This window comes from Eptesicus fuscus, chromosome 1 (assembly GCF_027574615.1).
Source record: "Eptesicus fuscus isolate TK198812 chromosome 1, DD_ASM_mEF_20220401, whole genome shotgun sequence".
Taxonomy (NCBI): Eukaryota; Metazoa; Chordata; class Mammalia; order Chiroptera; family Vespertilionidae; genus Eptesicus; species Eptesicus fuscus.
The window spans coordinates 109657973-109683354 of record NC_072473.1 but is presented as its reverse complement, the minus strand read 5'-3'; the positions used below and the strand labels follow the sequence as shown (position 1 = coordinate 109683354).

Here is a 25382-nt window from a genome sequence, read left to right as displayed (position 1 = left end):
GGCATATAGATGATGTTGACAAATGTTGAAAGAAGTAGAGTCCAATTTAGGGCAGAATGACTTGTACCAGACCCAAAACTCATTGATTCACTCAGGACATACTTGGTTGTTTTATTCAGAGGGTGGAAGTCACCACTGAACTTACAAAGTTGCCTATCCAAACCAGAGCAATAATCTAAGAGGGAGTGGGAGTCAGCATTGATTTGGACCGGGGAGCTGAGATCAGCTTTTGTTCATTTCTTTCTAGGTCATTTACTAGTGTCACCTAACCTATTGCCCCTATAGACCAAATCAGAGGGAAAAGTGAGGAGGAGGAGTGCAGGAAGGGGAAGGCTGGAACACACAGATATAATTTCACAAGGGTGGAGGGACTGTGTGATTTTTTCACAGGTCAGCAGTTGGGCCAGAAGTTTGGTATATACATGCAGGATGGACTATTCAACTACAGATTTGGGGTTTCAGGAAGGGAAAGATATTGCTTATGTATTCTACCAAACTTTATAGAGGATATACAAATGACAAGGAAAACAGATCATAAGGGAAATGGTGAAAGAGACATTCAAAAGGGCAAAGAAGGAAGAGACTGACATCTGAGATATGCTGAAAATATTAGAGTTGGAAAAGGTTACGAAAATCTCATTTCTACTGTCCTATCCTCATCGTTTTAAATCTGATGATATTTTCAATATTGATACCTTAAAATGATATTGGGTCCCATACACAGGCCACCAGATGAATATCAAATCACCCTTAAATTCAACTAAGCTATTTCTAAGATTAGTTGTGTGTTGCACACTACCCAGCTGGGGGCAGACAAAACAGATGACTTCTGAATGCTACCAAAGGAATCCTGCATTTCTTTGTGTGCTGTTATTTTTAATAAGGCAATGGGCTTTTCAACTCATAATCAGACTAAGACAGTTTGCTCACAACCTCCCCAGACTGAATGCTACAATAGGGTTCCTTTCCAATTATTATATTTTTAACCACAGAGGTTGGAGTTTGAGCATGGGTGTGAGGGGTGCTGGCAGCACATACATTGTACTGAACAGTGTAAAATGCTGTGCAGAACATATTGAGAAATTTACAAATGTACTTCCACTGCCAAAACAAGCCCTCCAATAACATCAGATTGCAGGGGGCAGTGCATTTAGCCAGAGATCATCTTAATCTCCAATTCTTTTCTTTCCCTAAGAGGTTTTACAATGCCTATTTGAGGGAGTTATATGAAATTGGACACTCTCTTGCTGTTTTGTTTTCTTATTCTGCCAGAGAATTCAGAAAGAATGGCTCTCACAACAGACTCTAAGGACTCACTTTACTAAAAAGATGAGAAGCATCATGGGTCAGGCTCATGTTTCCAACACCCAAAGGAGCCCTGCCTGACTACCAATTACTCAAGTCTGCAGGGTTTGGAATTTTTCTTATTATCCTTTCTTTTCTTTTGGGGTAACAATAAGTTCAAAAATAAATATAAACAAAATGCCAAATCTGGGTGCACAGCCAAGAACTAATTTATCAATTTCTTTTTCCCTAGAGGTATCAACACCCTCAGAGTCTTCTCTTTCCCTCCACAGAGCCCAAAATAAAAGGCATGGCAGCAGGGCCTTGATGAACCTCCTACTTACTCAAAAAAGTGTCCAAGTAATTTCAAAATGGGACTGCTAGAGTGTTTACGTTGAAAAAGTTCTGCATAAGATTCTGTTATAAATCCATATACCACCTCCTCCATGAAGTCTTCACCAGAACCCCCTGGGCAGAGAGGTTTTCTCTTTTCTAATTGGCTGCTTCTATATACTCTGGACATTCTTTTGCACTTACAAAACTGTTTTGGAATTATTTGTTATTTAAGTCCATTTCCACATTACACGGATTTGGAAAGCAGGGACTGTGTCTTGATTTTTAGTGCCCAGTATATCTTCTGGCACATAATAGGTGTTTTCTAAAATTCTGCTGAGTTGAATACAAAGTATATTGCACTTAGAATTTATATTTTATTTATATGTAATTAATATATAATATTATATAAATTACTTGTTTCAGTCTGATATGCAAGGGATTTCTACCAGTTAAAGATCAATGACAGGTTAATTCCTCATTGGTTTGGGCAAAGAGTGAAAGCAATGGTGAATAATGGACAAAGGACTGTCAGGAGTTAAAAAAAATACCTGGAGAAATGGTCTAATTTTGCCTTCCCAGAAAAACAAAAACTTCACAGAGAACCTTCATGCCATAGGGAAATGGTTCTCAAATATTTTGGTGCCAGGAACCTGCGGTGTTTTTAAAATATGTTCACACATTCTTTGATACTATTCCCTTCAAGAGGCAGAGTTTAATTTCCCTCCCCCTTGAATGTAAACTAGAATTTGTGACTCACTTTTAACAAATAAAGCATGTTAGAATTGAGAGTATGTCACTTCCCAGATTAGGTAATTAAAAACAACAGCTTTCTCCTTGCTGTCTTCCATGGATCACTTATTCTGGGGAAATTGGAGGCCATGTGGTAAAGATACACATGAGGTCCATGTGGTGAGGAACTAAAAGCTTCCTTCCAACAACCAGCACTAACTTGCTAAAGGTGTAAGTAAGCCACATTGAAAGTAGATCCTCCAGCCTCAGTTAATGCTTCAGATGACTGCTAGCCCCAAGCAACATCTTGATTGAAATTTCCTTAGAGACTGAGAACCACCAAGCTAAGCAGTTCCCAAATTCCTGGCAGAGACTGTGAGATAATGAATGTTTGTCATTTTAAATCACTTTTTGGGGATAATTTGTTGTACAGCACTAGATAACTAATACAGCCCCTTAACACTCTTAAAAATTGTTGAGGATCCCAAAGACCTTTTGTCTATGTGATATATATCTATTGATATTTGCTGCTTTAGAAATTAAAACTCAGAAAAAACTTAAAATTTTATTATTGGTTTTAAACTAACAATAATGAGCCATTATATGTTAACATAAATAACATTTTTATGAAAAAGCAAGAAAAGTGATATTGTTTTTGCATTTTTGCAAAATATCTTTACTGCCTCTCATACTAGGAGACAGATAAGTTCTCCATTGGCTTCTGCATTTAATCAGCTGCAATATGTTCTTTTGATTAAAGTATATGAACAAAAGCCAGCTTCATATAGATATGTAGTTATCAAAAGGCTGATTACACAGACCTCCTGAAAGGGTCTTTGGGACTCCTTGGGTCCTTGAATTATATTTGAAAACTACTGCCACAGGGAAACTAGGAATCCATTAGCTTGAAAGTCAACAAACGAGAAGAAAATGGAACTTCCTGATATCCTTCTTTGGAGGACTATCTCTCAAGCTACCTTACTGTCTTCTCTCACTCTAAACTGTATCATATATGACTAGAAATTGCCATTTCAAAACCTTCTGTAGTAACTGGATATGAATAAAATAATTTAGCCCATATCTGAGATGTTACTTATTTCATCTCTTAAATTTCCATCTGTAAGCAAATGTCTCCCAATGTCCTTGAAGTCATCAGGGAGCAGATCTTAAGCCAGTGGTGTATTGGCTGTATTACTTTTGGGGAAGGCAATTCTCTTAGATTTGTGTTGCGCTCCCTATCAAATTTCTACCCCTTATTTGCGAACATGAAACAAGAATTGGGAAGGAGGGGATCTAGATGTAGGGAGGAGGAATGAAGAGAATAATAAAGTCTTTAATTGAGTTCCTTAACTGTTATCTTAATAAATAGGAACAGGATCTTTTATTTTATCATTCTTAAAAGAATGTGTAGTGTGCAGTATGTGTATATACATGAGTGTGTCTTGCCATTTTCTCTTTGGTAAACTCATCCTGGACTCTGCTAATAATGGGAAAAGCCAGAAACCAAGCCATGGAATTGTGAGACCAAATCATAAGCAAAAATGTTTTATCAATAAAGATCTTGAATACAGAAGTCCATTCCACCCTGCATTGCTATATTGATATTTACATATGGTCATTTTACATTTAAATATAGCTTGGATCTAATACAATATCTTTTTTATTTAAATACTGACAGATGATAGAATGTAATTAACCAAAAACTCTACTCAGGAGGACTAAATAACATGTATTTAAGAAGCTTCACTCCAATGGTTTTTGGACCTTAAAATACAATTGCTAACTGTATGCTCAATAGAGGGGGGGAGGGAACTCACCTTCTTCTGCCGGATAGGGTTTCTTCACGTTCCACATGAGCAACTTTTAATACCTTCTTCTCAATAAACAGATCTTCAGGATAATAAGCAGATCTATATTGACGTTGTTGAGAATGAGCACATAACTTTCCAATCTGAAAAAAAGCAATATAATTATATGATATTTTCACAGATATGATAGTAGAAACAAATTCTGTAATGCACTTCAATTTTTCCCCAATTTTTTTTTAAAGAGCAGAATTAAGCTATTACTGGTGTCAAAAAAGGTGGTATGTTTTTAAGGGGAAGAACCATCTATGGAAAAGAATGTTGAAGACTGGGGGTGGAGGCACTCTAAGTGCAGCCTATTCAGATATTTTTCTAAGCTAAAAAATGTGTGTTTTATTTTCCCTATAGTGAAGTGCACATTTGAGAGGACCCTCTACACAGGGCTTATGCCACTGATACCTTTTAATAGCACTTGGTATTTATACATATGAAGAAGTTCACAAGTGGGCATTGCAAAATTTAGGTAGAGCAGCCTCCCATGCACAGAGTGCTCCCCATTATTATGAGCATCCTATATAATAAAGAGGTAATATGCAAATTGACTGTCACACCCTCACAAGATGGCTGCCTACAACCAGGCCAGCAGGGTGGTTAGAGAGGGATGACCAAACGACTGAACAAGCAGGTTGCATGGGGCGACCAGGCCGGCAGGAGGGTTAGTGAGGGATGACAAAACGATTGAACAGCAGGCTACATGGGGCAACCAGGCCAGCAGAGCGGGGCAGTTGGGGGCAACCAGGTCAGCAGAAGGGGCAGTTTGGGATGACCAGGATGGCAGGGGGGGCAGTTAGGGGCAACCAGGCCAGCAGAGGGGTGCAGTTGGGGGTGGTCTAGGCTGGCAGGGGGGGGACAGTAAGAGGAGACCAAGCCAGTGGGGGAGCAATTAGGGGCGACCAGGCAGGCGGGGGGGGGGGGCAGTTGGGAACAATTAGGCTGACAGGGGGCAGTGAGGGGCAACTAGGCCAATGTGGGGGCAGTTGGGGGCAACCTGGTCAGCAAGGGGGGCAATTAGGGGTGACCAGGCTGGCAGGGGGGGCAGTTAGGAGTGACCAGGCCGGCAGGGAGGGGGCAGTTGGGGACGACCTGGCTAGCAGCGGGAGGCAGTTAGGGGTGACCAGGCAGGCGGGGGGTGCAGTTGGGGGCAACCAGGCCAGTGGGGGGGGGAAGTTGGGGGCAATTAGGCTGGCAGGGGGGGCAGTGAGGGGTGACTAGGCTGGCGGGGGGCAATTGGGGGTGACCAGGCCAGCAGGGGGGCACTAAGGGGTGACCAGGCCAACTGAGGGGGCAGTTAGGAGTGACCAGGCCAGCAGCAGGGGGCAGTTAGGGGTGACCAGGCTGGCAGGGGGGGCAGTTAGGGGCAACCAGGCAGGCAGGCAGGTGAGCAATTAGGATCCAGAAATCCAGGATTATGAGAGGGATCGGACCTAAACCGGCAGTTGGACATCCCCCAAGGGGTCCCAGATTGGGGAGGGTGCAGGCTGGGCTGAGGGGACCCCCCCCCCGTGCAAAAATTTTGTGCACTGGGCCTCTAGTTTTGTTATAAGACCTAAGGTAGGGCATTCTAAAAAATGTCAATATAGTTTCTCATCTGGCTTTCCTATAAATGCACAAGGGAAGGAAGAAGGCAAGCCAACAAATCAATAGCCAGGATCATCAGCTATGAATCCTACCTTATAACAGAGAAACATGCAAATTGACCACACCTCCACTATGCCCATGATTGGGCCTGCGAGAGGCTGGGGGCGGGACTCCGGGTGGCCTATCCGGCAGTTGAGAAGACCAAGATGGCGGCGCAGAATCCTCTTAGTTCCGGGGGTCCCCGGGGCCGATCGCCCCCTGGGGGGGCGTGGCCGGGCGGAGCCGGGCGCTCCCCGGGGGTCCCCAGGGCCGATCGCCACTCTGGCCTAAATGGCTGGTGCTGAGAGGGATCAATGGGGCCGGCGGAAGGAGCAGGTGGTAGTTGACCACCAAGGGCATCTGCAGCAGCCGGATGCAGAGCTCGGGTCCGAGTTCTCCAGGTTGGCCTCCGTGGGGTCCACGTCGCACCCATAGTGGCCGAGTGGGGACGCTGGCATCGTAGACCCAGCACGAGGCCTGCTTCCCAAGCCAGGCTGCAGAGGGAGGGAGGGCCTCTGGGCTGGGAGCACTCCCCCACCCCAGTGGACAGGGCACAGAGAGCGAGCAGCAGAGAGCTACTAGGGGTGGTGGGTGTGGTGGCCTGGCTTCCAAGAGGCTAGCTTCAGCTGCTGTGGCCTGCGCTGAGGTGGCTGGTGGTGGGGGCAACTGCGGGGGCGCATCCGAGGCTGGGGCACTGGGAGACGTGGGACTGCAGTCCAGAAAGCGAGGCTCCGGAGGATCTGGTCACCGACCCCCGGCATTGAAGCCGCCTCCTACAAGATGTATCCTAGCCTAGGTGTGTGGGAAGCAGGTTCAGGAACCTCTCCCTTTGCGGCGCCAGAGCCCAGGCCTGCCAGCGCCCCAGAGGAGACCCCCGCCAGGATCGGGGGCTTGACCGGCCTCCAAACCAGGGTGGCCATTAGCCCAGGCTTGCCAGCACCCCAGAGGAGACCCCTGCCAGGATTGGGGTCATGGCCAGCCTTCAAACTGTGGCGGCCCCTGGCCCAAAGAGGCCTCCTGGCCGAGGACGCCTGAGTCTGTTCTTGACCTAGGGCCGGGCTCTCCCCGCAAGGGACTCAGAAGCCGCCAGAGTCTAACTGCCAGTCTCTGGGAGTGCATCCACTGTCCACCAAAAAGTAGGGCCATCAAACCATTCAGTCTCAGTGCAGGCACAGGTCCGTGGCTGACGGGGTGGAGGCCAGACCAAAACAAAACAGCAGAAACACCCTGCCCACCTGGGCGGGTACTGCTGTAGTCCACGTGGCCTGGGCAGTGTAGAAAGCGCTACCTTCTCCCAGGTCCTGTGCTGGCACCGCCGCCTCGCTCACCCTCAAGCCCCCCTGAGTCCTGACAGCAAAGTGTGTGGGGCATTCTGCAGGAGTTGTGCCGTTCTGGGTGCTTTTGCCCAAAGACACACTTTGGGATGAATTCAGAGCCACATCTCATTTCCCATGAGACTGGAAGAACCATGTAAAAGGATTTTGACAAAAGCTTTCCACATCTCTGTTTATTCTTTTGAATCCATAAAACGACCTTAAAAAAAGCATTCAGGCCACCTAAGAAAGAATGCACTTTCTGGCCAGAGCACGCAGGATTCTTTTGCCCAACAGGTTAAAGTGAGCAGAGCTGGCACAGTGGGAATGGCTCTGGTGCCCTATGAGGAGACCGGGGGAATGGGGTTGCCGAAATTCCATAAGCCTCTTGCCACCTTCTCCTTTGCAAACCACACCATCCAGATCCACCAGGACTGGAGGCAACTGGGAATCACAGCCGTGATTTGGGACATGGTAAGCAAATCCTGAGGGGCCTCTGAAAACATCTGCAATTGATTATAAGACTGGTCTTTATTTAAAAAGAAATAAAAGAACAGCTTTGTTGAGATATAACCCATATACTGTACATGTCACCTAAAGTGTACAATGAACTGGTTTTTTAAAGTAAATTCAGAGTGGTACAACCATCACCATGCTCAATTTTTAAATATCTTCATGACCCATCCCCTCCAAAAAAAACTTCTACCCACTGGAATCACTTTCCTGATCTTCCCCAAAATAGATTGCACTTTAAAGGTGGGTAAAGGAAAGCTAAGGGAAGTTAAAACACTGCACAAAGGATATTGTAAGATGACAAAGCCCAAAGTGAAGATCATGTGTTTTCTTTAAAAAATATATATTTTTAAAATTTCAGAAAGGGAGAGGGAGAGAGAGATAGAAACATCAATGATAAGAAACACTGATCAGCCGAAGCCGGTTTGGCTCAGTGGATAGAGCATCGGTCTGCAGACTGGAAGGTCCCAGGTTCGATTCCGGTTAAGGGCATGTAGATTGGTTGCTGGCACATACCCCGTTGGGGGGTGTGCAGGAAGCAGCTGGTCGATGTTTCTCTCTCATCGATGTTTCTAGCTCTCTATCCCTCTCCCTTCCTCTCTGTGAAAAATCAATAAAATATATTTAAAAAAAAAAGAAGAATCACTGATCAGCTGCCGCCCACAGGCCCCCTACTGGGGATTGAGCCCGAAACCCAGGCATGTGTGCCCCTGATCAGAATCAAACCTGGACTCTTCAGTCCATAGGCTGATGCTCTCTCCATTAAGCCAAACTGACCAGGGCCATGTGTTTTCTTCAAGTTCTGCGTGGTTGTAATGGTCCCCAAATCTATACTAATAAAAGGGTAATATGCTAATTAGAGTGGTTGTCTTCCGGACATCTTTCCAGACAAAGCCGCAGTGGCTACAAAGGCCAAGGCTCAGGCAGCCATAACCAGCTGCAGTGGCAGCAGCATTGGGGTTATGGGGGTGGTGCCTCCAGAGGGAGGCCAGACTGGGGGCCAAGGCACAGGCAGTTTGGGGTGATCAGGCTGATAGGGGAGGGCAAGGTAGGGGCAATCAGGCTGGCAGGAGATCAAGATAGGGGTGAGCAGGCAGGCAGGCAGTGGGGTTAGGGACAATCAGGCAGGCAGGCAGGTGAGTGGTTAGGAGCCAGCGGTTCCGGATTGTGAGTGGATGTCCGACTGCTGGAAGTTGGACATCCCCTGAGGGGTCCCAGATTCAAGAGGGTGCAGATTGGGCTGAGGGGCACACACCCACACCCCCCCCCCCACCCCCAGTGCACGAATTTCGTGCACCGGGCCTCTAGTCACATATAATTGCATAAGCCTAGTATTGCGAGTATTAAAGACTATAGGTGCTTAAGGAAGTCTATCTTCTTTCCTCTCTTGCTCTTTAACCCCTCCTGCTGTACCTAACTCCTTCCCTTTCTTCCTCCTTCCCTCTATCTATTCATTTGTTCATTCAAAAATACTTATTGGATGCCACCCTCTAAAGCTTAGCTCTTTTACACTCATACAGCAATAATAGAAAAATGGCATCAGCTTTCTTATCTTAATTCTAAATGATTTGGTTAAATTATTTGTAGATTTTTTATATTTTCACTTTCAGAGAGAAGCCTAAATGAACTTCTATATGAAAAAGTATAAATGTTACCATATGTCTCCCTTGTGCCAGATACTATTCTAAATGTTATCATTCCCATTTTATAGGTGAGGAAATTGAGGCCCAGGGAGGTCAAGTAACTTGCCTAAGGCAAATGGGTGGTAGATTCAATCTGACTTTAAACCTATTTGTTGGACTTCAAACCTTATGCAATATCACCTCCAGTGTGAGAGGCAAATTCCAAGTCCTCTAAAACGTAGCCCAAGTGAATGTATAGATTGTACACTTTAGGAAAAATATTAGAAATACCTTGTGAAGACATGGATTATATCTTTGTCACTCTGTACCTCCATAGAATTCAGACTAGATTTTATACACTGGCCAGCACTCAATAATGGTGAATTAATTGAAGTGAATGGAAGAAAACTTTTCATATCAAGACTAGCAAACCATTCTACTGATGGAAAATTCCACTTCTGGATTTCTCATGATGGTCACAATATTTACTAAATAATTTATCTATTTATAAAAGCATAAATGGCATTTAATTTGTATAGCTTGGGAAAGTTTTCCATATACAAATAAATTATTGAATTAGAAAAAAAATCTAAAATCAGTACTAGCATAGCCTCAATTTATGAAAGACAGCATCTCTAGTCTAATATTTATACTAGCTATTCTTAATAGTTTATCTTAATGGGAATTAAACAAAAGTCACAGACACTTTAAAATAAAATTGACCCTGAAACAACACAAGTTTGAACTGTGTGGGTCCACTTATATGTGGATTTATTTTTCAGTAAATACATACAGGACTGTAAATGTATTTTTCCATTCCTTATGATTTTCTTAATAACATTTTCCTTTAGCTTCCTTTACTGTTAGAATACAATAAAATATATACTAGTATATAACGTACAAAATATGTGTTAATTGACTTTATGTTATTGGTAAGACTTTCACTCTACAGTAGGCTACTAATAGTTTAGTTTTTGGGGAGTCAAAAGTTATACATAGCCCGGCCAGTGTGTCTCAGTGGTTGAGCTTTGACCCATGAACCAAGAGATCACTGTTTGATTCCCAGCCAGGGCACATGCCCAGGTTTTGGGCTTGATCCCCAGTAGAGGGTGTGCAGGAGGCAGCCAATTAATGATTCTCTCTCATCATTGATGTTACTATCTCTCTCTCCCTTTTCCTTTCTCTCTCTGAAATCAATAAAAACATATTAAAATATTAAAAAAGTGATACAAAGATTTTTCAACTGTATGAGGGAAGGTCAGTGCCCCAACCCCACATAATTCAATTGTCAACTGTATTCCATTTGGTTTTGGAATGTACTGTATGATACTGAATTTTTCACATGTGTTTATGTAATGTTATTTGACTGGGGCTAATATTAGTTTCAAATGAAGGATCTACATTCTCTGAGTTTGCCCTAACTGGTACCAGTCTAGTAGGGTGCTTTAGGCTAGGGGGCTGCCTGGTTGTACTGCGGAGTTATGTTCCAATCACTTCCAAAGCAATAATGCAAGATAAAAATAACTTAGATATTCCATAAATATCTATACTTCAACATTATACATCAACATGAAAGTCTATTCCACCAGGATCAAAATGTTCTTAGTCATCACATTCAGGAGCACAGGACACATTCTCTTGACCAGCATCTGGTCTAAATCTAGCAGCTGAAATCAAAATCTTCCACAGTAACTTGTCTACTTGCAACTCACAGTTGTGAAATCTTCCTTCCTATTGAATGTATGTCCTTTTTTATCAGTCAATACTAATTGGGCCATAGCAAGTCCTTAACGTTTTGAAATCCTCCCCATCTACTGGAAAGGGGTGCAGCTGAGGCAAAAGTAGGGAAGTTAGGAAGAAATGAGAATGTGGACACTCTGCAGTTTGACCTGTCTTTCTAAGTAACCCAATGTAGCATATGGAGCTGAGTTCCCAAAGCTCTGTGTAGGGTAAGGGGCAAACAATGGCACCCTGCCCACACGCCCACTTCCCTATCTGAAATCTGAAATGTGCCACATCTTATCAGACAGGCTGTACTGGTATTTCTTTCCACAAATCTACCATGAAGCAAATTATTCTCATATACAAAGAATGTGTCAAATGTAGCCCCCCTCCCCCTTTTGGGCCCTCCTCTCACGTCTTTCACCTCCACACTGTGAGCTTTAGGTGAATATTATGATCTTATTTTGAGAAGTAGACATGAAAAGGAAACCTAATTTACAAAGACATGCAGTGTTCATATTAAGGAGGTCCTTTCATCTTCACACTCGGGAAAAATCAGACTATGCTTGGAGAGCTGAGTATTAATCTACAGTTGCTTGTTAAAGAAACCAGCCTTCCAAGTAACATTTTAGAAATCAGTATCCTGCCCATGACTTTCAAGTTCTTAAATAAGAAGTGATATCCAATTTCCTTTCACTGACTAATGTACCTAGTCAAGGATGCTGTTACCTTTAAATTTAGTTAGTTGAAGTGAATTTATTGGACAGGTGAGTGTCTCTATCAATAGACTTGGAATAGAACACCTTTTTGTTTTCCATGAACTGTGATTTCTAATGATGCCTTTATTCACGTGCCACAACCTATGGTAGGAAAAGCAATAGTGCTATGAAGTGTTATGACACTCGAAACACAAAAAGGCAGGGCTTCTGACAGTATCCAGGCCAGCAGGTCATTCTAGTAACCTTAGCACCATTATTTTTTAATCAGGCTCCAGAAGTACTGGCTTTGTACATACACAAGGGAAATACACTGTTGGGGCCCAGCAAGGTATAGTGAAGAGCTCGGTAGAATGAATATCAAGAGAACTGACCTGCAATCCCACTTCTTCCTCTCACCCATAACAGGTTTTTGTTTTGTTTGTTTTCCATGATACATGATTTATGTATTATATTTTGTGCCCACGCTCAAAAGACAAATCATCTTCCTTTACCATATATTTGACTCCCTTTATTCTAGTGGAGTGATTGAAATGTAGCCCGCCAGGTAAGAATCAATAAACCATACTAATGTACTGATACCAAGTGGTGTGGGAGATGTGTCTGCTCAAGTAGGTCCTCATTGCTGCCTGCAGGATGACCCCAAACCATGGTTCCAGAAGTTAGATTCTTGCATTGGCTACAAAATCGGTAATTCCTACAATCAAACCCAGATTTAGTCTGATATCTGGACTGAGTATATTCTTTGTAATTTCCTCCCAAATGGGAAGATTCCAGATTAATCCTATGGCTACAAAAATGCACTGGGTTTAAGCCTTTAGCTTGATAGCCTAAAAGGTATGAAAATGGGGATGGGAGGGTGAACCCTAACCGATTTATTTTTCTCTTGATTTAAAAAACCGATGAATGAAAGGCTTAACATTTTCTTTCTCAAAAATATATAAAAGGCATGTATGTGTATTTTAACTTGTATGGCCCATAATAGAAGAAGAAGGAGGTGGATGGAGGGGAGAAGCAGAAGCAGAGAGGGAAACGTTCCCATTAGTGAGTCTGTGGCACAAGAAAAACCATGAACACATCATATTGCCCTCGAAAATCTGACAGCTTTTGAAAGAAAAGATGACTCTCCCACTGAACTTTACTCAGTAATCAGCACAACTTCTTCCCTCTGACGAAGTGCACCTGAGGCCACCAAGACTTGAGGGCCTCTAGAGGGCTTTTTCAGTTATCTATCTATCTATCTATCTATCTATCTATCTATTATCTATCTATCTATCTATCTATCTATCTATCTATCTATAAAAGCCCAAGTGACCATCTGACCATTCGACCGTTCTCCTGGTAGTCTATAATAATAAAAGTGTAATATGCTAATTAGACCGGATAGCTGAACGACCTTCTAGACATCATTCCGGACATCCTTCTGGATGAAGCTGCGGCAGTGGGGGCGAGGCAGCGGGGGCCGAGGAAGAGGTGGTTAGGGGCGATCAGGCAGGCAGGTGAGTGGTTAGGGGCAATCAGGCAGGCATACGAGCAGTTTGGGGTGATCAGGCAGGCATGTGAGCAGTTAGGGGCAATCTGGCAGACAGGTGAGCAGTTAGGAGAGTTAGGGGTGATCAGGCAGGCAGAGTGGTTAGGGGCGATCAGGCAGGCAGGCGAGTGGTTATGAGCAATCAGGCAGGCAGGCAGGCAGAGTGGTTAGGGGCGATCAGGCAGGAAGGCAGGCAAATGGTTAGGAGCCAGCAGTCCCAGATTGCAAGAGGGTGCATGCTGGGCTGAGAGACACCCCCCCCCCACCCTGTGCATGAATTTGTTCACCGGGCCTCTAGTATTAATTATATAACTTTCCTACTGGAATCCAACTGATTACTATGGTCCCAAGGTGTGCTTTTCTGAGAACTGTTGTAAAATAATTTGTATATATTTAATCTTTGATCATTGATAGATTAATCAGAAACCTGAAAAATTAAAAGTAAAACTTTCTGTACGGTTTTGCATTTTAAATATCAATTCTGATCCTCTGATCCATTCTGGAGGAATAGATGTGTTAGGTACAGGAGTGTGGTAGAATGGGGTGGGGTTGGAGTTCCATAGGTTTTCAGTTAAAATGAAATCATGAACTTCAATTCATTGTTAAATTGTCTATTACACTGTTATTCAATTTCATTTAATTAAATCTTAAAACTTTTATTACAAAATATATATTGAAATGATGTGATATACAACAAAAACTTTTTAATAGTAGTAACCATGCCCATTTGACAATTCTACAGGTATAATAAAAATGCTAATATATGTTAATGTTTAGTCTGTGGTTAATGTTTTATCTTGTTAATTTCCCCAAGGCTTTTATTACTGATTTAAATCTGCCACATTACTCAACTGTTTGCATTGCTTCCACAAACTGCATGGAAGTAGCTCAAATGAATACTGATTAACAAAAATGAACAAACATTTGGCTGGGCAAATCATTCTTATTATATGCTTGTAATCATTACATACATTTTTTTTTATAAAGAGATGGGCATGGCAGGCATTTTTCATTAATTTTTCCTACAGAAAATATGCATATTAGCATTACATTAATTTATAACCATGTACTTCAGGAAGCACATCATTATGAATTAACTATTGATTGATCTGGATATAAAGTAGAGGATAATGAACAGATCTGGTGATGTGTTTTTCCCCCACAGACATTTTGCTGTGACTCATCAATTGCTTGACCATTAAAATGAAAGTTCACTAGTAGTAATCTGTAATGTACTAGTATTATGAATCAAGATATTTTAAGAAATTGGGTGCCAGTACTTGAACGTTCCATTCAAGTCAGCTTTTTAAATAAATTGCAGTCCAAAAAAAGGGAACTAACGTCCTACAGATTGGTCCACTATTAAGATGAACTACAGCACTATAACATGCTGAAAGGAGCACAAAATTTGGAGTCAGAAAGTCCTGGGTTTCAGTCCCAGCTCATCTTCTTACCACTTCAATAACTCAAGATAAGTCATTTCATTTCCCTTAAACTCAGCTTTCTCATTGTCACAATGGAGATAATAGCAATGCCTGCCTTGCCTTACCTGATAGCAAGAGGGTCAAATGAAATAATTAATGAAAGAGTGTAATGTCTCCCACATCCAGACAGATAAATCTGACTCATTCATTCTGTAAGTGAGGACTACTTACTTCTGCAGCCCTCTTTGTGTGTTAGAATCCTGGCTCAGCTTGGCAGGCCTATAGCTAGCTGTAAGTAATATTTAGAGGAATTCTTTAACTGGGAACTTTTGAACAACAGGAAAAGGGTTTAATGAGACTGGGTCCCCATTCTGAAAAGGAACCACATTGAATTTGCCCATTTTGTTTGTGCATCACACAGTCTGATCTGTTTTTCTTTGGGATACCTGAAATATCCTATTCTGTTCTTCAGGTGCCAATTACTGATAGGTGGTACATGATCTTTGCTGGTTACCCTATCTCTCTAACTTGCATCCTTGTGTTTGTGGGCCGAATGCCATAGGGATTGCAAACAGGCTTACATATTCTTTTGTAGAAGACTTGCATTTCACTAACATATCTGTCACAGATGAATTCAGAGCTGAAAACAGAATCCTGCATATGTGCCTAACACTTATTAAATACCAATCCCTTGTCAGCACCAAGAGTTCAGGGCATTATTGCTTAATCACATATGACCAATATTGTAGGGGTTAAAAGAGAACCTCGTGTAGTCAATAAACTCAATGCTGAATTCAAATACTACTTTTCCAAATGTACTCATTTGCTTGTGTCCCCTGTCACTGTGAAAAAGGAATCTCCACCCACTCAGTTTGTCAAGCCAGAAGAAACCTAGGCATTTCTGATCATTTCTCCCTCTCCCTGACTCCCTTATGTCCAGTGATTAAGTCATTTTTCTCTTATAAGTAACTTTTAAACTTGTGCACTTTTCTCTATCCTCAGGTCTAGGATTCCATTAACTGTCTATCAGAGCAGTGCTTCTTGAACTTTAATGTGTATACAAATCACCTGGGCATTTCATTCATGTAGAATCATGTACAGTATGTCTGGGGTGAGGCCTGAGATGAGTAGTGAGGCCCTAGTGTAGTGGGTCCCAAAGTGTGGCCTTAAAACAAGCAGCATATGTCACCTGGGAACTTGTCACAAATGCATATTTTAAGGCCCAACCTTAGACTTACTGAATCAGAAACACTGTGAGAGGGGTCTGACCATCTGTTTTAATAAGACTTCCAGGGGATTCTGATGCATGCTCAAGTTGGAGAACCACGCTACAATGACCCTCCCAACATCATCTTAAATTGGTCTCCCAAACTCCAGTTTTGACCTCCCTGAATTCATTTCCTATAACAGCAGTTCTCTGAGATCCTCTGAGGAGGTCCTAGAGATCAAACCTATTTCCATAATAACACTAAGACTTTATTTGCCCCTTTTACTCTTATTCCCTCACAAACACACACACACACACACACACACACACACACACACACACACACACACATCCTATCTAATAATAGACAAACATGCAAATTGACCATACCTCCGACACACCCGCAAGCCACGCCCACAAGCCACACCCACCATCCAATCAGAGTGAGTATGCAAATTAACCCAAACCAAGATGGCTACAGCCACAGAGAGCAAGGTTTCCTAGGTAACAGAGGAAGCCAAGCTTTCCGCCTGCCCTTGCCAGGCCTAAGCCTCCACTCAAGCTACAAAGTTTCAATTATAGAAGGTAAACAAATTCAAACAAATGGCAGCAGAATGGAGCTTGTGAGAGTAGGCCAGGGTTGCCACCGGCAACAGGGGAAGCAAAGCTTTCCACACACCCTGGCCAGGCCCACCGCTTAAGGCAACAAAGTTTCAATTATAACCCCAGCACAAATGGCTACAGGCCTCGGAGGGAGCCACAGGCTTGGCTCCGCTCCAGGCTATAAAGTTTCAATTGTAGAAGGAAAATAAATTCCAGATACCAGGGCCTCCACTTGAGTTGCCAGGGGGCGTGGCCGGCCTGCAAACCACCACAGGCCCCTCGCTCAGGCCGCCCCACACCCCAAGGGAACCCCCACCTAATCCGGGATGCCCTTCAGGGCAAACCAGCTGGCCCCCACCCCTGTACCAGGCCTCTATCCTATCTAATAAAAGAGTAATATGCAGATTGATCATCACTGCAACACACAATATAGCTGCCCCCATGTGGTCAAAGATCCTGCCCCCATGTGGACACAAGATGGCCACCACAAGATAGCCAGCAGGAGAGGGCAGTTGGGAGGCACCTGGCCTGCAAGGGAGGGCAGTTGAGAAGGACCAGGCCTGCAAGGGAGGGCAGTTGGAGGTGATCAACCCTGCAGGAGAGGGCAGTTAGGGGTAACCAGGCCAGCAGAGGAGGGAAGTTGGGGGCAAACAGGCTGGCAGCAGAGTGGTTAGGGGGTAATCAGGCTGGCAGGCAGAAGCGGTTAGGGGCAATCAGGCAGGCAGTCAGGTGAGTGGTTGTGAGCCACCAGTCCTGGATTGTGAGAGGGATGTCCCAGGTATCGGGCCTAAATGGGCAGTCGGACATCCCTTGAGGGCTCCCAGATTGGAGAGGGTACAGGCTGGGCTGAGGGACAACCCCCCTCTGTGCACGAATTTCGTGCACCGGGCCTCTAGTATATATATAATTTCCAGAAGCTGTATAATGTATAATGACATCATTGCTCTGAAATATGTTTGTGTTTATTTTAGAATTTTCTAAGATAGCAGGTTTAGGGTACAAATATATGCATTTTTTAAGAGTAATTGTTTCTCAGTACTTAGTGCTCTTACTGGCTATTTAGATTATGACTACTATAATTTTTATAACCTCATTAGCATTGAATTATTATTTTGAAATCTAGAAATTTTGTGTCTATGTGAAAATGTAAGAAATAAATACACTTTGTAGTCTTATTTACAACAATATTTAAAATATTTTTGAAAAATCTAAGTTTAAAATTAACTGTAAATTTTATTATTATAGATTTTATATTTTATTATACAATATAATAAAAATAATTTACAACATATTTTCTGATATGTAAAGATAGATATTTGGCTTCAAAAAGGGAGATTATAAGAATCTCTTGCTCAACCCATATCTGCAATGTCTGGGACTGAAGATGCTAAAAATGTATGAAACTGATTTATCAGAGTTTTCTGACTCATAGAAAGAAGGGAGCTACACAGTAGATTAAAACTGTAATTAAGAAACAAAAATATAACAAAAGCTATCACTCCTTTGGTCTTATAGACACTAATAACTTATATTACTGTGTCTAAGGCAGTAAACCATTTTAGAGCAGTATTATAATTTGAACTAAGTTGCAGCGTCATCGTGAAATCAATCATTCATCGTTTAGAGAAAAAGAAATTAAATATTTAAAAGTTGATATTATAAACTCTTTAAAATCAAAATTATTACACTTTTCAGAAAATAAATGGAAAGGCCACTGAAACATAGTATAGGGTAAGGTATGGTATTATGGTAGCTGGAAAAGTACACACAGTAATGGAGAAACTAATAAACACTGTAGAGTTGACATTGCTGAATGCATACAGGATGAACAATCAGTAGAGATAATCATGTCACATTGCAATGAAAGATATTAACTCCTTGAATTAAAGATTTGGCTGCAAACATAAAGGTAAATTTAATATCTCCTTAGCAGAATTGTGGACTTGCCCTTCAAATGGACAAATCTACAGGCATAAGCTGGACTTGCTGTTTTGCTTGTATTCAACCAGTATCAGCACCAACTAATTATTGAAGAATATCTATAGTGTGAGAGCTTGGGGGAAAATGAGTAGTGCTGAAATATTCGAAGTATTGATCCGTTGTTGAAATACGTGGTTTATCCTCAAACAAATGTGAGGACATTTTCACTGATGGTGCAAAAGGTATGGCAGGTAAAACTGCTGGCACCTTAACATGTGTGAGAATAATGGCACCAAACTCTAATAGTAGTCGCTGTATATTTCAATGCTAAGCACTCTCAGATTTTTAAAGCCAGTTTCACTTAAGAATATAAATGAAGGAGTGAAAATTAATTTTAGTAAATATTGGCCCTTGACTACACATGTTTTCATTATTATTTATGATGAAATGGGAAGTATACATACAAATCTTCTGAGCCTTTAAGGGAAATAAAGTATAAGAAAACGAATTTTACCACAGGCTAATTGATATAGATAAGAATTAAGTTCCTATGGCATCTCATGAATATTAAATGAAATTATGTTTGAATGAAATGATATTATTCAAGGATCTGCTGTATATGATATTTTGATGTTGTATAACAAAGTGCTATTAACCTCTTGCAGAACAGCATAAACACAGTGAACCAATATTTTTCAAATGACTGATGCAGTATGATCACACAATGGCTAAAGATCTACTCAAAGTGCAAGAAACATTTTATTGAAACAAAAAAAGTTAATTGATATTGTTTCATATTCCGTATTGCAGCTGACCTTTAAGAAACTATCACTTGCCAAAATTTTGTGTAGTATCAGAGAAAATTAGCCTTAATTATAAAAAAGGGTATTAAAACCCTTTACTTTTTCCAGATTGAGTTTAGAAGATTTGAGAATCCAGTTGTCTACTATTAAGTAAGTAATTAAAGAGATTTGCAAAAAGGTAAAACAATAAAGTATACTCATCCCACTAAAGTATTTTGTTTTGGAAAGTATATCTATTTTCTTAGAAAAAAATACATGTGATTACTTTATTATTATTAATTTAAAATTAAATGGTAAATAAACAGTTTTTTTTATAACTCTCCAGTGTTATTTTCTAACACAATAAATAGCAATAGATATAATTTATATAAATGAATCTCTTTGGGAATGCCTCTATAATTTTTAAGAGTGTAAAAGAGTCCTGATGCCAAAATGTTTTTTTGTACTAACAAAAAAATCTGAAGTAATAATTTATAAGTAAATTCTAGATAAATTAAATTATAATAAACAAAATCTTATATGTCAATAATACTTTATTAATTTGTAAGTTAATATGTGTTCTAAGTGTAGGATTCATAGTAAAGATAATTTCACTGCTCAGCTTAGAACACAGAGTGGTTTCCCATAGCCCTTATGATAAAGTATATATCTTAACTTCATTTACAAGATCCTTGATAATTTTGTTCCTTCAGAAACCCTTGCTTCATATCACTCTCCTCCCATCATATTCTATGCTCAGTTCCTTCACAACATCATGAGCCTTTATACATATTCTATGTTCTGCCTGGAAACCACCCGCCTTGTTCTTTGGGTCCTAATTTATATTTAACTTTCCTCCAGAAGCTTCTCTGCTTCCACAGTCTGAATGTTATCCCCTTCTATAATCTCCTATAGTCCTCTATTCTTTCCCCATTATGACACTTATCAGACTACATTGTAATTGCTTATTTTAGCCTCTGTTTTCCTCCACAAGGGTGTAACCTTCATGAGGGGAAAAAATCTTGTTCATTATTGTATTTCTAGCGCTTAGTAAAGCAATCCACTTAGGTGATTAATAAATATTTGTTGGACAAATAATAAAGCAATAAAATTTTATGCAATGTATGTATTAAAATATTAATAATAGTGCATCAGCAAAAATTTAGAGCAAGAACCTGGGAAAATTCCTCCACAAAAGCAGTGAAAAAATGGAAAAATTATTAAAATCAACTTTCTCATAGTTCTGTAAATCAATAAAAGAATTGTAGCAATCCAAGGGGGATTTATCTGAGAATATGGTTGAATCTCAGAACAATGAGCATTTTATGATACCAGTATTAGCCTGATACCAAAATTAGACAAACGCATCACAAGAAATGAAAACTGTAGACAAATATCACTTATGAAGATAGAGTGACAAATCCTTAATAAAATACTAGCACGCTGGATCTAGTAACATATCCCTGAATTTGGACCCCTATCTCACACCAGATACCAAAATTAACTCAAAAGGGACAAAAACCTACACTGAAGTGTTAAAACTGTAAAACTCTTAGCAGAAAACATAGGTGTAAAGTTTTGCGACCTCGGATTTATTTGGCAATGGTTCTTAGATATTACTGAAAGCACAAGTGACCAAGAAAAAAATAGATGAACTGGACTTCATAAAAGTGAAAGTATTTTTATGTTTCAAAAGACACTTAAGAAAGCAAAAAGACAACCTACAGAATCAGAGTATTTTCAAAACGTATATCTGATAAAGGTTTAGTATTCTGAATATCTAAAGAACTCTTACAACTCAATAATGAAATAATCCTATATGATAAAGAGGTAGTATGCAAATTGACCATCACTCCAACACACAAGATGGCCGCCCCCATGTGGACACAAGATGGCTGCCACAAGACGGCTGGCAGTAAGGGGCAACCAGGACTGCAGGGGAGGGCAGTTGGGGGGACCAGGCCTGCAGGGGAGGGCAGTTGGGAGCAACCAGGCCAGCGGGGCAGGCAATTGGGGGTGACTGGGCCTGCAGGAGAGGACAGTTGCAGGGCATCAGGCCTGCAGGGGAGGGCAGTTGGGGGCAACCAGGCCAACAGGAGAGAGCAGTTAGGGGTGACCAGGCCAGCAGGGGAGGGCACTTAGGGGTAATTGGGCTGGCAGAGGAGGGCAGTTAGGGGTGACCAGGCTGGCAGGGGAGGGCAGTTAGGGGTGATTTGGCTGGCAGTGGAGGGCAGTTAGGGGTGACCAGGCCAGTAGGGGAGGGCAGTTAGTGGTGACCAGGCCTGCAGGGGAGGGCAGGTGGGGGTGATCAGGGCTGCAGGGGAGGGCAGTTGGGGGCGACCAGGAAATTTAAGCTATGCCCCAGCTGTGTGCATTTGTTTACTTGCAGGGATTGGTAAATGCATGCACTTACTAGACCTATTGAATATAAATTCAAAGTTACAGTAATACATATAAAAACTTTTCTGTGAAATTAAATTTTTCATATATACTTAATTTTAATTATACAAATGCATTTACATAAGTAAAAACAGGCAAACTAACTAATTTGACAATTTTTAACATATGCATTCAGAGAACTTATTTTATTATATAACAGGCTTTCACCTTTAACAGTCAGTCCCTCACCCAAATTAGTCCATTATATCAAGGTTTTAGTCTATTCAGAAAATTATAAGACACTGAAGAAAGAAATTGAAGAAGATACAAACAAGTGGAAGACTATACTGTGTTCACGGATAGGAAAAAAATAACATCATTAAAATGCCTGTACTACCCCAAAGCAATCTATAGATTCAGTGCAATTCCTATCAAGATACCAATGGCATAGTTCACAGAACTAGAACAAACGTTTTAAAATTTTATATGGAAACCACAAAAGACCCCAAATAGTCACAGCAATCTTGAAAAAGAAGAACTAATTTGGAGGAATCACACCAGGTGATATCAAGCTATCATACAAGGCCACAGTAATCATAATAGCATGTTACTGGCATAAAACAGACATATAGATGAATTAAAGAGAATAGAGAGCCCAGAAATAAACTCAAGTCTTTATAGTCAATTAATATTTTACAAAGGAGGCAAGAACATACAATAGGGTTAATGATAGTCGGCAGGGGAGGGCAGCTAAGGGTAACCAGGCCTGCAGGGGAAGGCAGTTGGGGGTGACCAGGCTTGCAGAGGAGGGCAGTTGGGGGCAATCGGGCTGCAGGGGAGCAGTTAGGCATCAATCAGGCTGGCAGGGGAGTGGTTAGGGGGTGATCAGATTGGCAGGCAGAAACGGTTAGGGGCAATCAGGCAGGCAGGCAGGTGAGCGGTGGGGAGCCAGCAGTCCTGGATTGTGAGAGGGATGTCCGACTCCCCCTTTAGGTTCAGGCCCGGTGGGATCGGGCCTAAACGGGCAGTCGGACATCCCTCAAAGGGTTCCAGATGGGAGAGGGTGCAGGCTAGGCTGAGGGACACCCCCCTCCCCATGCATGAATTTCGTGCACCAGGCCTCTAGTATTATATAAATGGGTACAGTCTGATGAGCCTATTTATAGTTTATCCCTTAACAGATACTAATATTCAGCTATACTTCATTTTTCATAGCTTGTTGCTATTCATGTGTCTGTTTCTATTCATTATGCATAATTAAAACTTTAGTCTAATTTAAGATTTAGTTTCAGGGAATGTATAGTATATAAAACTGGGGCTGATACTATGCAACATTACATACCACACTAATACAGAATCCCAAATCACATACAAAAATGTCCCTGCCTTTCTAATTTACAAGAAGACTCAGAGTGTAGGCTACTACCATATAGCACATTATGTCAGGAGAGCCCACTTTTGGATCTTATTGTACTCACTGTCATTAACACTGTTGTTAAATTCTGACAGGCTGAAAAGTACTAGATGGGTTAAAAGCAAAAAATAAATAAATAATCCTACCTAATAAATGAGTAATATGCAAATTGACCCTAACTCCGCTACACCCACCAGCCATGCCCACCAGCCAATCAGGAGCAAATATACAAATAAACCCAACCAAGATGGCTACAGCCACAGAGAGCAGGAGGGAGGCTTGGGTTTCCCAGGCAACAGCCCTGGCAGGCCTAAGCCTTCACTCAAGGCTACAAAGTTTCAATTATAGAAGGTAAACAAATCCAAACAGAAATGGCGGCAGCTACCGAGCTGGAAAGAGCAGAAGGCAAGGGTTGCCCCTGGCAACGTAGGAAGCCAAGCTTCTGCAGCCCTGGCTGGCATAGGCCTCCACTCCAGGCTACAAAGTTTCAATTATAGAAGGTGAATTGACTCCAACAGAAATGGCTGCTGGCCATGGAGCAAGCAGCAGTCTTGGCTTTGCTCAAGGCTACAAAGTTTCAGTTGTAGAAGGTAAATAAATTCCAGATACCAGGGCCTACTCTTGGGTCACCAGGGGCGTGGCTGGCCTGCAAACCACCACAGGCCCCTCACTCAGGCCGCCCCATGCCCCAAGGGAACCCCCACCCTGACCCGGGACACCCTTCAGGGAAAACCAGCTGGCTCCTACCACTGCACCAGGCCTCTATCCTATCTAATAAAAGAGTGACCATCACTCCAACACACAATATGGCTGCCCCCATGTGGTCAAAGATCCTGCCCCCATATGGACACAAGATGGCCACCACAAGATGGCCAGCAGGGGAGGGCAGTTGGGAGGCACCAGGCCTGCAAGGGAGGGCAGTTGAGAGGGACCAGGCCTGCAAGGGAGGGCAATTGGAGGTGATCAACCCTGCAGGGGAGGGTAGATAGGGGTGACCAGGCCGGCAGAGGAGGGAAGTTGGGGGCAAACAGGCTGGCAGGGGAGCAGTTAGACATCAATCAGGCTGGCATGGGAGTGGTTAGGGGGTGATCAGGCTGGCAGGCAGAAGTGGTTAGGGGCAATCAGGAAGGCAGGCAGGCGAGCAGTTGGGAGCCAGCAGTCCTGGATTGTGAGAGGGATGTCCGACTGCCCATTTAGGCCCAATCCTGGTGAGATCGGGCCTAAACGGGCAGTCGGACATCCCTCGAGGGGTCCCAGATTGGAGAGAGTGCAGGCTGGGCTGAGGGACACCCCCCTCCATGCACGAATTTCGTGCACCGGGCCTCTAGTAATAATAATAAAATAGTAGAGTGCAAAATATGCCATTTTCATACTCTATTTCTCATACAAGTATTTTAAAAACACTGTATTTAACCAAGCACCATTCCTAAAAGTGTATGGAAATCTGTGTACCTGCTAGAAAGCAGCACTGTTTCAAGATTGCTCTGACTATAACTTCAGTCACACCTGTTAGCTACAATGTATCTGAATAAAGACAGTCTCTGACCAATACCTTGGGTCTCTGCTGATTATACTGCACTGTAGATAGACCACTGCTGATTGGTTTTAGCAGAAATTATAGTCTGAATGGCTCAGAAACACTTCTGAGACAATTTTGAAAAGGACATGATTGAAAGGAGGGAAAATAATCAGGTGAATTGAGAAGAGTTGTGACCTCTGAACAGAAATAGCACAAAAAGAATTATCTTGCACATTTCCTTCTATGACAGCAGCATTGAACATTGTTATCATTCCAACTCTTTCTGTCTACAGATGTTATTTTCACTCTCTTCTCCAATCTCTTCTTTTAATCAGTTCCTTAAATGTCAGTCATGATTTCTTACACCTTGGATTGGCAGCTTGTGATTTTTTCCCCCTAGTATTTGCACATTTTCAGCTGCCCAACAAAACTTTGGGCATCATCTAAAACTGGAATTCCCCTGCTTTCTTCCATGTGTCTAGACTCAGAGACACATGAATATCAGAGCTAGCAGGGACACTTTAATCTGTTAGGGCAATTCTCCCTTTTATAAGTAGGAAACAGACCCAGAGAAAGGCAGGGACTTGCATATGCCTGCTTCTGGAAGTGTTAGGTGTGCTCAGGAAATACCACCTCAATTGAATTTCACTATTAGTAAACAGATTTCAGAAGCTTCCCAAACACAATACATTCTAAACTAAAATAGAAATGGTATCTGAAGATGAGTACTCTTTTATATGATTTATGCTCTGCTTTCCAACCATTGCTGTGAATAATTGAGAGATAGCTATCTCCCATGCTTTTTAAATGCCCACTTATGGTGTCCAGAATATTGTAGATAGAAATAATCTAAGCTGTGCTACTGACTTACCTTTGAGAAATCATT

At 42.0% G+C, this 25382-nt stretch overlaps 1 protein-coding gene across 1 annotated transcript in view; it reads right to left on the bottom strand.

The window, feature by feature from the left end:
• Window positions 1-25382, bottom strand: part of GPC3 (glypican 3) — a 518803-nt gene that overhangs the window by 194424 nt on the left and 298997 nt on the right. Inside the window, exon 4 of the mRNA XM_008156949.3 lies at window positions 4167-4300. Within this exon, the coding sequence (XP_008155171.1) occupies window positions 4167-4300 (134 nt within the window). The remainder of the gene's footprint in view (window positions 1-4166; window positions 4301-25382) is intronic.